General features: G+C 36.9%; 2 protein-coding genes across 2 annotated transcripts; one reads left to right on the forward strand and one right to left on the reverse strand.

Moving 5' to 3' along the window:
• Nucleotides 1–517: 517 nt before the first annotated feature.
• On the forward strand, nucleotides 518–910 carry LOC148547354 (uncharacterized). The gene has a single exon (XM_088495401.1). The coding sequence runs from the start codon at nucleotides 518–520 to the stop codon at nucleotides 908–910; it is 393 nt and encodes a 130-aa protein (XP_088351527.1).
• A 3,646-nt stretch (nucleotides 911–4,556) lies between these two features.
• Nucleotides 4,557–6,756, reverse strand: LOC107611865 (organelle RRM domain-containing protein 2, mitochondrial). Its single transcript, XM_016313749.3, has 4 exons — nucleotides 6,435–6,756; nucleotides 5,526–5,594; nucleotides 5,285–5,388; nucleotides 4,557–4,847 (listed from the first exon to the last, which is right to left on the reverse strand). Exons 1-4 carry the CDS (start codon nucleotides 6,754–6,756, stop codon nucleotides 4,761–4,763), a joined length of 582 nt encoding a protein of 193 aa, XP_016169235.2. The 3' UTR covers nucleotides 4,557–4,760.
• Between the last annotated feature and the right edge of the window lie 8,115 nt (nucleotides 6,757–14,871).

Raw genomic sequence — 14,871 nt, forward strand, 5'->3', positions numbered from 1 at the left:
GGAGTGGAGGTAATGGTACTGAAGAAATTTCAAAGAAAATTTGTCTCAATGATATTGTCTCTGATGCTATGACGGTGGAGGGTGCCAGCCTTCAAGTGGCACCCAAAGAAATATGAAACTGCTCTCGTGGAATTGTCGGGGTTTGGGGAGACCCCTGATAATCCACAATCTTAAAGGGATTTGCAAATCCTACTCCCCCGAGGTTGGTTTTATCTGTGAAACAAAAAATCAATCTCGACAAGTTGAAGGAAAATTAAGATCTTGTGGTTTCAAGGAATGGTTTATTGTGGATCCGGATGGATTATCAGGGGGTTTGGCAATGGCATGGAGGGATGGTTGCACTGTTTAGATTTTGCAGCATGGTAGATTCTTCATTGCGGCATCAGTTCTGACAGCTGGTTCTAATGATCCCTATGGTGTTCTAGGTGTCTATCTCAGTTCAAATGATCAACATAGAATGGCTCAGTTTGCTGAATTAACTTCAGTCACGTAACAGTTTGATGGTAAGGTTGTGTTAATGGGTGATTTTAATGCCATTTCTAGTCAATTGGAGAAAGCAGGTGGGGGTGCTAAATCTCCTTCTTCTATCGAAACCTTTAACAGTTTTATTGATGATAATTCTCTGATTGATATTGGTATGGACGGAAGACCATTCACTTGGTCAAATAGACGGAGAGGTGATGAGTTGATACAGGAAAGACTGGACCGATTCCTGGTAGGAGTTGATTGGCAGCAACTCTATCCCAATGCAACGGTTCTTAGACTGTCAGAATTAGGCTCGGATCACTCCCCTCTTCTCTTAGACTCTAATCCAAGAATTGAGAGATCTAAACGCCGATTCAAATTCCAAGAAAGATGGTGTTCCAATGATGAAATAAGGCAGATTGTTAAAGAGGTTTGGCACGAATAGATTGATGGTTCAGCCATGTATATCCTAGCTCAAAAACTAAAGCGTTGTCGACATAAGATTGTCAGATGGCAGCAAGAATACAGATCTAGTTTGAAGGTGGAGATTGATTTACTACAGTCTGAATTAGAGGAACTTCGTTTAGCAGGAATTCATGGAGGCGACATCATTTCAGAAATAGAGGACAAACTTAAAAAAGCATTGTAAAATGAGGAATCTTATTGGAAAGATAAGTCTAGAGTCAAATGGCTCAAATCTGGCGATCAGAATACAGCTTTCTTCCATCAGAAATTTAGAAATCGAACCCGAAGGAATAGAATTTGGCAACTAACTGGCAGTGACGGTGAAGTGGCTACTTCAAATGCTGGTATTGCTTCTGTGGCTGAATCCTATTTCAAGGACATCTTTTTCTCCACTTGTCATGAGAACCCTGAACCTCTGTTTACTGATTTTGAACCTAAGGTTACAGCTCACATGAACCGTAGGCTTCAAAGACCAGTGACTATGGAGGAAGTGAAACGTGCAACATTTAGCATTCATCCCCAAAGTGCTCCAGGAGATGATGGTATGACAGCAAAATTTTTTCAAAGCTTCTGGAACATACTTAGTGGTGATGTGTTTCGAGCAGTTAAGAGCTTCTTTTCAGGGGGCAGAATTTTGAAGGGTTTTAATCACACTCAAATCTGTCTTATTCCCAAGATTTCTGATGCTAAAGATATGACTCAGGTAAGACCAATAAGCCTATCTTCAGTCTTTTACAAGATTATCTCCAAAGTATTTGTACATAGACTTCAGGGTATGATGAATAGACTAATTAGTCCTACGCAGAGTGCTTTTATTAAAGGCAGATTAATCTCTGATAATATCCTAATTGCTCACGAGTGTATGCATTACTTGAAGAACAAAAAAAGGGGAATGGCGCTAAAACTAGATATGCGTAAGGCATATGATAGGGTGGAATGGCACTTCCTTTGGTTTATATTGGAGAAGTTTGGTTTTGACTCCCGGTGGATCATGTGGATTCGAGAATTAGTGACAACTGTTTCTTATTCTGTTATTGTGGAAGGACAACCTTATGGTTTCTTCAAACCAAATAGAGGTATTCGACAAGGAGATCCTCTATCTCCCTATGTTTTTCTTTTCTGTGCAGAAGGTCTCTCCTTCTTGCTACACAAGGCAGAACAAAACAGACTAATTCAGGGTCTTCAGATACATAGGCGATGTCCCAAGGTCAACCACCTCCTCTTTGCTGATGATTCCATCTTATTCTGTAAGGCTAATCCTGAAGCATGTTCAAATATCCTGCATTTATTGAATTCTTATGAAAGCATCAGTGGCCAGAGGATAAATCTTAATAAATTTGCTGTATTCTTTAGCCACAACACTCCCTCCACTACTCGTACACTACTGGCTAACTCTATGAATATTAATCATATTGGGGCTCAAGATAAATACCTTGGTTTGCCTTCTACAGTCTCTAAATCGAAAAAGGCTTCTTTTAGTATGATCAAAGAAAAGGTTCGGAAAAGAATCCAAGAGTGGAAGCGCAATCTTCTATCGTCAGGTGGTAGACACGTATTGCTTAAGGCAGTGGGAGAAGCTATTCCTATTTATACATTGTCTTGCTTCAAGTTGCCTGATGGTTTAATCTCAGAAATTCACTCTCTACTTTCTCAGTTCTGGTGGGGACAAAAAGGTTCTGAAAGGCGGATGGCTTGGATTAGCTGGGCCACTATGACTCGCCCACGAAAAGAAGGAGGCCTTGGATTTAAAGATCTCAGAATCCAAAATCTGGCGCTTTTAGGCAAACAGTTTTGGCAACTTGTAACACAGCCTACTTCCTTATTATCCAAAATCCTAAGAGGTAAATACTTTAGTAATGGTAATGCTATAACGGCAGAAATTGGAGTCTTACCTTCTTGGGGATGGAGGAGCATACTGGAAGGCCGAAAGATTGTTGAAAAAGGTCTTAATTGGGCTGTGGGTACTGGAGAGAATATCCGAACCTTTGAGGATCCTTGGCTGCCTCCTCCGTATCCTTTAAAGATTTCTGACATGCCAAATAGACAAGCTATCTCTGAGTTGGTTCCAAGAGTTAAAGATCTAATTACTGAAGATAGGAATTGGAATCAGAATCTTATTCAAGAATTATTTCCCCAAGACGTTGCAAACAGGATTTTGTCAGTTAAAATTCAGCAGAGTAGGGACAAATTGCAATGGGATTTGAACAAATCCAAACAATATGATACAGTTTCAGGTTACAGAATTGGCTATTTATTTTACCATCCGCCTCTAGAGCTTTGCCCTAACTATATGCAACAGAAAAAGCCGTGGATTGATCTATGGAAGTTGAACTTGCCTCACAAAATTAAGCTATTTATCTGGAAAGCTCTCCATGGCCAGCTCCCGGTGCTTGCTCAGATTCATCACCGCATCCCATCTATATCACCAATATGCCCCTGCTGTCATGAAGCAACCGAAACAGTCACTCATTGTTTGATCGATTGCTCTAGAATTAAAGATGTATGGTCTCATAGTTATCTTCGTGACTGTCTTCCCCCTCAGAGTCCTAACGACTTTTGGACATGGTGGATTGCATTAACAAAGATGCTTAACCCGTTGAAGAATGCTGACCGTAATCCTCAATTACTTGCCATCATTTGCTGGAACTGCTGGAAAGCTCGCAACCAGTTGATTTTTGAAGGTTCTACTTCAATGCCGTCTGCCATTCTAGCAAGCTCTGTCAAGTTGCTCCGTGAAATCCAAAGAACTCCCAGTTTAGGTCGTCATCTCCATGAGGCAAGCTCTTAGTTGCATTCAATTTGATTTATCATTCTTTCTTTTTAAGATTTTTTTCGTTTTTCGACCACGCACCGTTGGATGAATGAATACCTTCAGTGTAGTACTTTTGGGAAATCCCCACTTTTCATTATGCTGTCCTGCTTTTGGACATCTTTGTATTTCATTTTTCAATAATTAATGAAATATAACCTACTATCTTTGAAAAAAAAAAGAGTATTGTATGAAATTCGAATTGATAGATCACAAATATTTTAAAGAAGTCTCGTAATTAAATATTTTGTTAGCTTTTTTTCAATGTATGAAATAAAAAATATATTTTTTAATTTTTAAATTATTAATTTTTTTAATAAATTTTTTAATAAAATTTTTTTAATAAATTATTAATTTTTTAACAGCATAGAAATTACTGTGTAATTCAAACCCACCTGGTTCGAATTAGTGTGTGCGTGTGTTTGTGTATAATTCGAACCCACCTGGTTCGAAGTAGTGTGTGCGTGTGTTTGTGTATAATTCGAACCCAATGTAAGAATGGAGTTCGAATTTAGCTGGTTCAAACTACATATAAACGTACATTGGTGGATTCATGAAACAATTTTCGTTTTGGCTGATTCGTGTAAAATTTTACTCCCCTTGGCTTATTATTGTGTAAAATTTTACTCCCCTTGGCTTATTATTGTGATTTGCCCCAATTTTTAAGACTAATAAGTTCAATATATAAAAAATTCAATAACAAAGTCCTCACTAATATAAGAAACAGATTCAGCTTACAAGTTATAATGGTGTGTGTGTGTTCTTCCTCTTCTCGTGTGTGTGCGTATAAGATTATATAAAAACTAGCAGATCAAAATATGAAAACATCTTAGCTAGGCTCTCATCTCAACCAAATGATATTACAAATCAAATTTATGAAACATCACGCCATCCAAAGAGAACCATTGAACTACAACAATCTAAAACTTTTACAAAAACTAATGCTTCTAATTAGAATTTGAAGCACCAATACAAACCACCACGATTTGGCCTGTTTATCGTCTTAGCCAATTACGGACCTCTACTGCCGGAGATGCCGGGGACATTGCTGTCTAGGTTCTGGGATAGATTTGGCATACTCTACAAATATAACCCAACCATCCAAAAACTGTAGAGAATGGAGAAACAATAATTAGCAAACACCCAGAGAAATAAGCTTACAAAGAAAGAGCTAATTAAGAGCAAAATGCGAGATCAACCTAGCAGAACAATTAACAAGAGGAACTTAGCTCCTAGATCACATCAGCATGAATTAGCTAGAAAAAAAAAAGCTCATTACAAAAAATTTTTGAAAGTGTCTAAAGCCATGCTTTCATGAATGATGGAAGCATTGTTGACATTTGACCTTTTCATCTTCTAGATATTGTTCTGTTGCCACATTCATTAGCACTTAGTATCACGAATACATGTCATATTGGAACCTAATTTGTATGAAATATGCATGCATTCATTCGAGGTAAGGCAACAACGATGTTATCAACAACAAATTCTTTATTATCCCCCCATAGATCGCAGGTTTAAGCATAGAGGCTTAATCCAGCATACCTTTCCATTCATGTTTTCGATGCCCTTTGCAGCCTCTTCTATAGTGGCATATTGTACAAAACCGTACCCTTTAGAACAACCTGTTCTATCGATCATCACCCTAGCTGAAAACAACACAGATGAAACCATTATGAATTATGCAGATCCTTGAAACAAAAACAACAGAGGTGTCAAAGTGTTAAAAGCAGAACATTATGAAAGTTATATCTACTTAGTACTTAGAGATGAGAAGAGGACAAACTGCGAACAACTTCACCAAACTTAGAAAATTCTTGGAGTAGGCGTTCGGATGTCGTCCGTTTGTTAAGCCCTGAAAAATTAAAGACATATAGAAATTCAACACATTTGACATTGTCAAAGAGAAAAGGATTAGCCAAGCAGGCCAGATAAAGATTTTAGCACCTGAATCAACTCATTTTTAACTGATAAAGTATGAATAATAAGAAATTCAAAACGATAACTCTGCTGAAGATGGTATTTGAAATTTAAAAACACATATATGTAAGTAACAGAACTAATGAGTAATGAGTAATTATGAGTGGATTAAGCATCACATGATTAAATATTTAAGTTCCCTTTCTAGAAAATCCTTCTCCAACATCAAATGAGTCGAAAACAAGTACCCTAAAAGTCCAAAAACTAGCAATTTCGGTTAAAATTATGCGCAACAATACCAACACTTGCTAGTTGGAAGTCATTAGTTAGTTCCTCATCAATCATCACTCATATATCATATTATCAGCGAGCAAAACCCATATTATAGCTGAAAACAATAACTATATATAACTATAAGCCCTCACTAGTCTAAATTACACTGAACTCCACACAAGCTACGCAATATTACATGCAAACACCATTCTATTTGCAAAATTATACACTAGTCTCTCCTAAACACTAAATCAAGGAATCCAATCACCTATCTCATGGAAAAGGAAGTTAGTATAATTTACCCTAAATCCAATTAAGCATATTGAACCATTATAATCATGTGGCACATAATACAAAAAACATATTCGCAAAGCAGAGCCGCAGAGTTGAATTACTGATTGACAAACTTATGAAAATACAAAGTTGAAAGGCGAAATTCTAGTTTTCTTTTTTGAATTTTCCTGAGCTCAAAATCAATGAGGAAGTAATACATTATACATACCGGAAACGAAGACGGAGGATTTGGGCTCCACCGCCTGTCGAGCAAACACTGCGGCAGTAGTCGACGGCGGATAAGCAGAACGGCTCGAAAGCAGCCGCAATAAACCGCGCGACGAAGGTTGCGCTGCAGCTATAGCCGCTGCCGCCCTCAAAGCCATTGGCAGGGTTTGGGAGGTTTGGTAGTTACGGTTTAAGCTGAAAAGCAATGTTATTGTTGCAGTTGGGGAGTAAAAATATCTGGAAAACAACCATTTCCATTTGTACCAATGGACTTTAGGAACGCTGACAAGAGTACCCATTAAAAAAAGGAAACATTTACCCATTAAAAAAAGAAAATTAATGTTGTATTTATCAAAGATGAATTCCGTACAACAAAAGTACCCAAATCCTAAATTTATGTTGACTTTTTAATAAAATTCCAGAATTACTCCCACCATTATCTTCAACCCCTCTCTCTTCTTTTCTAAATCTCAAACACCTCTATTGCCTAAAAATCCTAATCTTAATATCTAAAAATCCTAAATTACTATTTTCTTAACCCTAATCTCAATACCCCTTTCAGCAAATTTCAATCTTCTTTTTATTCTTTTCATCAATTTTACCACCTCTTTCACCAACATCATCATCACCGCCACCGTCACCAACCGTCAGCCTCATCTTTCTCCTTCTCCACTGTCACATCCATAAACAACAACAATATTCTTTTCAGCATGTCAACCAAAGACAGAGACTCTGATTCTTTTCTTTTTACAGTTGCAAGATGATTCATCTCAACACCATTCAATCCAGAACCATTTAGACAATCAGAATTCATTTCGGAATTATTATCCTTCCTCCCCTGATGGCGAAATCCACCGATCCTAGCGGCTTGGCAAATAACTCTACCAAGTGATTGCTTACTCCTAGAGAACAAGCTTTTCTTTCCCACATTATTCTCCTTCAACCATGAATCGAGTAAAGAATTATTACCATCACCTGAAGCACCTTTACCATCACTCTGTCCATGTACCTTTGCATTATCTCCTCCAGCATCTGATGAAGACAAGAAAGAATAAAGAGAAATTAAAATTTGCTGAAAGGGGTATTGAGATTAGGGTTAAGAAAATAATAATTTGAGATTTTTAGGTATTGAAATTAGGGTTTTTAGGCAATGGAGGTGTTTGAGATTTAGGAAAGAAGAGAGGAGGGATTGAAGATAATGGTAGGGATAATTCTGGAATTTTATTAAAAAGTCAACATAAATTTAGGATTTGGGTACTTATGTCTTACGAAATCCATCTTTGATGGATACAATATTAGTTTCATTCTTTAATGGGCACTTTTGTCAGCTTTCGTAAAGTTCATGGGTACAAATGGTTGTTTTTCCAAAATATTTTTAGATTTCTATGTTTTATTCATTTTAAATAAAAGAATTTAGTTTTAAAATTAATTATTTATAATTGAAAAAAAAAAACTCAAAACGGCCCTGACAATTATTTTGAAAGACAACTATACTCTTAATAAAAAAAAGAAAAAATCAGATTAGATATTTTTTTTAGAAGATCTTGTTATCCTTTCGAAATAATTGTCAGGAGACGAATATTCATCCTTTATAATTTTACCGTATTCTAAACACTTTCTTAATCAATAATAATCTCAAATATTTGCAAGAGAGATATGAACGAGGGAAACACATAGAGGTCTATGGTCTGGCCGGAGGGAGCAACAAGGGGGGAGAGTGTTGGGCGGGATCTTTTGGTGTTAAAGAGGGTGTTGGGGGCGGAATCAACTGGTATCAAGGAGGGTGAAAACAAGGGCTTGAAAGTTTCTTTTCGAGATAAAGTTGTAGGAGCTTCTAAACCTAAACCTCTATGCATGGATGGTGCACTTGTAGGAGATCATTTGGCTACTGTACAAGGCAAACAAGGTGATTCCAAACCTCCAAGTATTACTTTCTTTGAGGAAGGACTCAAAGCGTTAGCAGAACCCTGTTTGGATTCTATTATGATAAAAGTTCTTGGCAAGCCTCTTAGCTACTCAGCGATGGTTTTCAAACTCAAGCATGTGTGGAGGCTGCGTAGAGGGTACGAAGTTATGGACATGGGTTTTGGTTATTTCATGATCAAATGTGATTTGATTGAAGATAGAGAGAAGATTCTTTTGGGAGGACCGTGGATGATCCAAGGATATAACTTAACAGTTAAACCATGGTCTCCATCTTTTCGTCCGAATGAAGCTTCCTTTGGAACTACTTTAGCATGGATTCGCATTTCAGGCTTAAACATTCTTTTCTATCAAGAAGAAGCGATGCGTCGTATAGTAGCAGCAATTGATAACTCTATCAAAATCGATCTCGCCACTAAGAAAGCAGAGAAAGGAAGATTTGCAAGGGCTTGCGTGGAGATAGACCTAGGGTTTTCTGTTGTCACAGAGGTGTTGGTAAATGGTAGCACATATTGCGTTGAATATGAGAGTTTAGATTTAATCAGTGGTACTTGTAGGTGTTACGGACATGTACTAGCAGATTGCAAAATCGGTAACAAAGCTCCAGCCTTCTCACCAAGCTCACTGAAAGAGACTCCTTCTCACCAAGCTTCCTTGGGTGCGGCATCCACCGCGTCTTTGGAGAAGATAGGTAGTGGTGCGACAGTGGTTGATGCTCACAATCAATTGAAGATCCTATCACCGGCGGTGCACCAAGTCAAGCAAGTTTTTGAATTTGAAGCAATAAGCGGGAATGACCGTTTGGTTAAGGATAGTACGGATCTTGTGGAGAAGAATGTGCATGCAAATCACGTTTTTGATGAAGGAGTTAATATAATTAATAGGTGGACTAAAGTGGGTAGAAAAGGCAAGGCTATTCACGTTGTGGATGGGGGTATTAATGAAGGGAATGAATGGAATAAAGTAGTTAGGAAAAGTAAGGCTACGGTGGGTCCACATAATTCTAATGGTTCAATTGGGCCTATGAACAATAAAACCCAAACAATAAATAAAGAAAAATATGCAAACATAAAGAGAAGAGGATTTTCTTTGGGCCATAAGGAGACTAAGCTTGGTTCTAATTAGGTGAGTGAAGGGGTCAAGGCCAATAAGGCTGAGGTATTTGGCATCTCTGAAGCGTTATCAGAAAAAGCTAAACAGAGCATTGTTTTTCATTCTCCTCTTATTGAAACGGCAAGAAAGAGACACAGACCATCATCTTTGCAATCTTCTCCAGTGAACCAGAATGAAACAGATGTAACGGCGCGTGAAGAAGGGGTTAGTGTGGAAGGCGGACCTACGACAATGGCAGAAGCCGCAGTATGAAGTCGTAAGCTTGGGTACAATTTTTTCTTTTGTTGATTATGGATAGACTGAATATTTTGATGTGAAATATTAGGGGTGCTTCAAACAAATTGGCATGGGTTCACTGCAAGGAATTAGTTAATAAATTTTATCTATCTTTTTTTATTATTGTTGAAACTCACTCTTCTTTCAATAATTTGAAATCCTTTTGGGAGGGTCTTGGTTATAATGCTGTAGGAATTGTTGAAGCTGTTGGGCATAAAGGGAGAATTTGGTTCCTCTCTTCAATTTCCAACTTAACTTGCCAGCTAGTAAATAGCTTTGATCAATGCATTACTTTTGATTTTTATTTGGATTCTTATAATTGGAGGTGTAGTGCAATTTATGCTAGCCCTCAGTTTAAGCATAGAATTCTTCTTTAGGAGTATCTTTCTAATTTCGCAACTTTTTTTGAAGGCCATTGGCTAACATTGGGAGATTTTAATAAAATTCTCAAAGAAGATGAAGTTAGTGGAGGTCATTTCTCCAATCACAGAGCTGCTTTATTCTCTTCAACTTTGGATGATTGTGGGTTGTTTGATCTCCGAATGATAGGCAGGAATTTTACATGGTATAGAAAAATTCAGAATAATATAGATATCGCAAAGAAGCTGGATAGAGTGCTTATCAATAGCTCTTGGCTTTCTTTATTTCCTGAGGCTTATGCTGAAATCTTATGTCGTCTTCACTCTGATCATTGTCCTATTTTATTAAGGTGCTATGGTATTTCTCAGCCAAAGGGAGATAGGCCATTCCGTTTTCAAGCTGTCTGGAGTACTCACCCTTTCTTCAAGCAAGTTGTACAAAATGCATGGAGTGGTAATAATTATAGTATCCCTACAAATTTAAATTTTGTTAAGCAAGGGTCCTTGGACTTTAATGCTAAGATTTTTGGTAACATTTTTGCTAAGAAGAGGAATTTAGAGAATCGGATCAGCACCATTCAAAAGAGGTTGGAGGTGACTGATGTTCTTTCATTAAGGATTAAAGAAAAGGAACTTAATGAAGATTATAACCGCATCTTACTTCAGGAGGAGTTGTTTTGGTTTCAAAAGTCAAGGGAACAATGGGTGCGGTTTGGTGACAGAAACACCAAGTTCTTCCACCTTCAAACGTTGGTTCGCAGGAGATTTAATAAGATTAACGAGCTATTTATTTCTGATGGTTCCTGGCCTACAGATTCAAAAATTCTTCAACAAGAAGCCACCTCTTTCTTTAAGAATCTCTTTTGTTCTACGGAGGAGGTAGAAGTGGATTGCTTGGGAGACGTTACTTTGCCTAGCCTTAGTGCTGAAGCTTGTGAGACACTTACTGCTCCAGTGACTCTTGCTGAGGTTAAAGCAGCAGTGTTTAGCATGAACTCCTTTAAGGCTCCAGGTCCGGATGACTTTCAGACTTATTTCTTTAAGGAGTATTGGGAAATTATAGGAGTGGATATTTGGTAGCTTGTGAAGAGTACTTTCAGGGGTAATCTTATTGACACAAGAATCATGGAGACTCTTATTGTGCTTATCCCGAAGGTAGATGTTCCTTCTTATTTCAAGGATTTTCACCCTATTAGTCTGTGTAATATGGTCTATAAGGTCATCACAAAGGTTCTTGTTAATCGCCTTCGACCTTTCTTGATAAAGATTATCGGTCCTCTTCAAGGTGGGTTTATCCCAGGGAGGGGCGCCTCCGACAATATAATCATTGCTCAAGAGATTCTACACTTCATGAAACAGACCATGTCCCGTAAAGGAACTCTTGCTTTCAAAATAGACTTGGAAAAAGCTTATGACAAGATTGAGTGGCGGTTCCTAGAGCATACTGTGGGCAAGTTTGGTTTTCCTTCAGCTACTATCAGATTAATTATGACTTGTGTTCGAGCTTCCTCGTTGACTTTATTATGGAATGGAAATAGATTAGACAGTTTTACTCCTAGAAGAGGCCTTCGGCAGGGAGACCCCATGTCTTCCTACCTTTTCGTTTTATGTATGGAGCGCCTAGTTGGGTACATTGCTAATCAGGTTGATTCGGGCCTTTGGGATCCAGTGGCAGTGACTAGGAGTGGTCCTAGAATTTCTCATCTCATGTTTGCAGACGATCTTCTTTTTTTTTTTTTTGTAAAGCGCAAAAATCTCAGGTAGAATGTGTTATGCATGCCCTCCAAAGCTTCTGTAGAGCATCAGGGATGAAGATCAATTTGGACAAATCAAAGGCTCTGTGCTCTAAGAATGTCAATAATAGAAGGAAGGAACTCTTCACTGGTGTCTCTTCTATCCGCTTTACCCAAGACTTGAGTAAATATCTTGGAGTTAATATTCACCATGCTAGAGTTACTAGAGCCTTTTTTAATGGTATTGTGGATAAGATCAAAGGTAGGCTTGCTAACTGGAAGGGCAGACTTCTCAATAGAGCCGGCAGGCTGTCTCATTAATTCAGTAGCGGCTTCCATTCCAACTTATCGAATGCAGGTATCTTTGTTCCCTTCTTCTGTATTTGATAAGATTACTTCTATGATGCGGCTTTTTCTGTGGAAAGGAAAGGTTGATGGAAGGGGTTCAAGTCTGACTAATTGGAATACAGTTGTCACCCCAAAGAAATTTGGTGGGCTTGGCATTAGAGATCCGGCTTGCACTAATGTTGCTCTGATAGGGAAGCTAATTTGGCAGCTCTTTAACTGTCCAGAGAAGCTTTGGGTCCAACTGATTTTTCATAAATACCTCAAAAAGTTTGATACTAGTCTCTTCATGCCTCCCAGAAATGCATCTCATGTATGGAGGAGTATTTGCAAGGCCTTTAATCTTTTAAGAGATGGTTTCACATGGAATATTGGTCCTCTTAACCAATCTTTTTGGTTTGGAAAATGGAGGATGGAAGGTCGCTTGGCCAAGGAAGTGCCGTATGTTCATATTTCTGATTTTGAGAGTAATATCAGTGATTTTTGGGAGGATGGACAGTGGAAGCTTGAGAGGTGCCACACTCCCTTACCTGACCTTGTTAAACAGAGTATTCTTTCATATAATCCAGATTGTCAAATGGGAGAGGGGGCTGGTTGGAGGTAGTCAGCAACTCCTTCCAATATTTATTCTTCTAGAAATGGCTACTTATGGCTTTGTAAGCGTGTTTTCGGTTGGGAGGAGCAGACCAATTGGCTTTGGTTATGGCAAACTCGAGTTCCCGAAAAGTACAAAATTTTCATTTGGCTATGTATTCATAATGCAATTTTCACAACTGCTTTTCGATTTCATAGAGGTTTGGGCAGCTCTGATTTGTGCCCTCGGTGTAATACTGAACCTGAAACGATTTCTCACTGTCTTTGTGAGTGCCCCAAGGCCAAAGCTATCTGGCATAGTTTGAATTTGGAAGTTCACGGTCAACAGTTAGATTGCTGGTTGCGCAGTGGCATGAATTCCAATGCCTTCCTCTTCTCGGCGACTATTTGGTGGATTTGGAGGGATCGTAACAATGCTGTTTTTAATCCAGCTAATCCATGGAGAATGGGTAAGGTTATAGCTCTTATTCATGCTTCTCAATTTGAACTTCATAAGTTCTTATATACATCATGTGTCTACTCCTTCTTATTTGCTGCTTTCTTGGTCTCCTCCTACCCAATTTTCGATTAAAGTAAAATGTGATGCTAGTATATTTGGTGAATCTGTTGGTTTTGGGTGTGTATTGCGTGATTATAATGGCTCTTGGTTGCGTGGTTGTGCTGGTTCTTTACCACGTACTACTATTCTTCAAAGCGAGCTTTTTGCAATTTGGAGAGGGCTAATTCTAGCATGGAAAGCTGGGTTTAGAGAGGTCACTTGTGAGACGAATTGTTTGGATGCTTTTATCCTTGTTAATGATAGAAACAATCAAGTGCAAAGTTCTGATAATGATTTGGTAACTAAAATCAAAGAGATTTTAAGCTGAAATTTGAGAGCAGAAGTCAATCTAATTCAAAGAGATGCCAACCAAGTTGCTGATGTTTTGGCTAAATATGCAACATCTAATGGTATACAGCAATTGGAATGGAATGAACCTTAGAAAAATTTAACAGTGTTATTACAATGGGACTACATCCCTAATGTTTAGTGTTTTTTCTTTGTTTCTTCTTATCTTTAAACACAAAAAAAAAAAAAAAAAAAATCTCAAAATTGGTTTATTTAATTCACTCGTTTTATCCAACAATAAAAAAATTGATGAAAGAATGAAAACAAGTTAAGAGCCTAGAGCCGTATTTTGATTGCTCACTATATAATTTGAAAAAATTTAAGGAATTAAGTACTGTATAGGCCAACTAAACTAATTTCTTTTATTTCTGATATTAAAATTTTAAAAATTAGGATAATGAAAACTGATATTATTTTATAAAAAAATTTACAGAGTCAACTAACTCAAATTAATTCTTTATATTTTTAATTTTAAAATTTTAAAAATTAAAATAATAAAAAATTATTTTTTTATAATAAATTTCCTATTTTCAACTAGTTAGTGCTAGTTAACTGCATTCTAATTGGTTTCTAACGAAACCGTTATTTTATTCACCTCTGTTCCCTTAACACAACTGATATTATTTTATTAAACTCCTAATAAGGTATTAATGTTCTTATGGAAAATCTATCGAGTGAACTATCAATTTGATTCCTGTCCATTTTTAAAAAAGATACTGCAACCCCTTAAAATAAAATCGATCCATTTCGATTCTTGTTCCTTGATTTCATCACACAACGCAGTTTTTGTGGGTATTTTTTCATCAACTCTAAACGAAAAATGCTTATGTATCAGGTTTAGAAATGGATAGGGTCTAATTGTCTCTAAATTTAAATTGGTTAGGGGTTTATTTGTTCTTATAATTCTTTAAACAATATTTTTTAAATTATTTTTTATTCATTATATTAATATTCTTTTTCTAATAAATTATTAAATATCTGGTATAATAAGTACAAATTAATTAATAAATTATTCAAATTTAAAAATATCATTTATTATGAAACTAAATAAATAATTTTTAAATATAATTTTTAAATATATAAATAATAAACATTAAAATTCAGTTAATACATTAATAATAATAACCCTATGATATACTATTAGTATTATGATTTAAATAATTTTTCACAATTAAATGAAAACTAATGAACATATTATTTGATATATAG

The sequence above is a fragment of the Arachis ipaensis genome, chromosome B8, assembly GCF_059453495.1.
Source record: "Arachis ipaensis isolate K30076 ecotype BB chromosome B8, ASM5945349v1, whole genome shotgun sequence".
In the NCBI taxonomy this organism is placed as follows: Eukaryota; Viridiplantae; Streptophyta; class Magnoliopsida; order Fabales; family Fabaceae; genus Arachis; species Arachis ipaensis.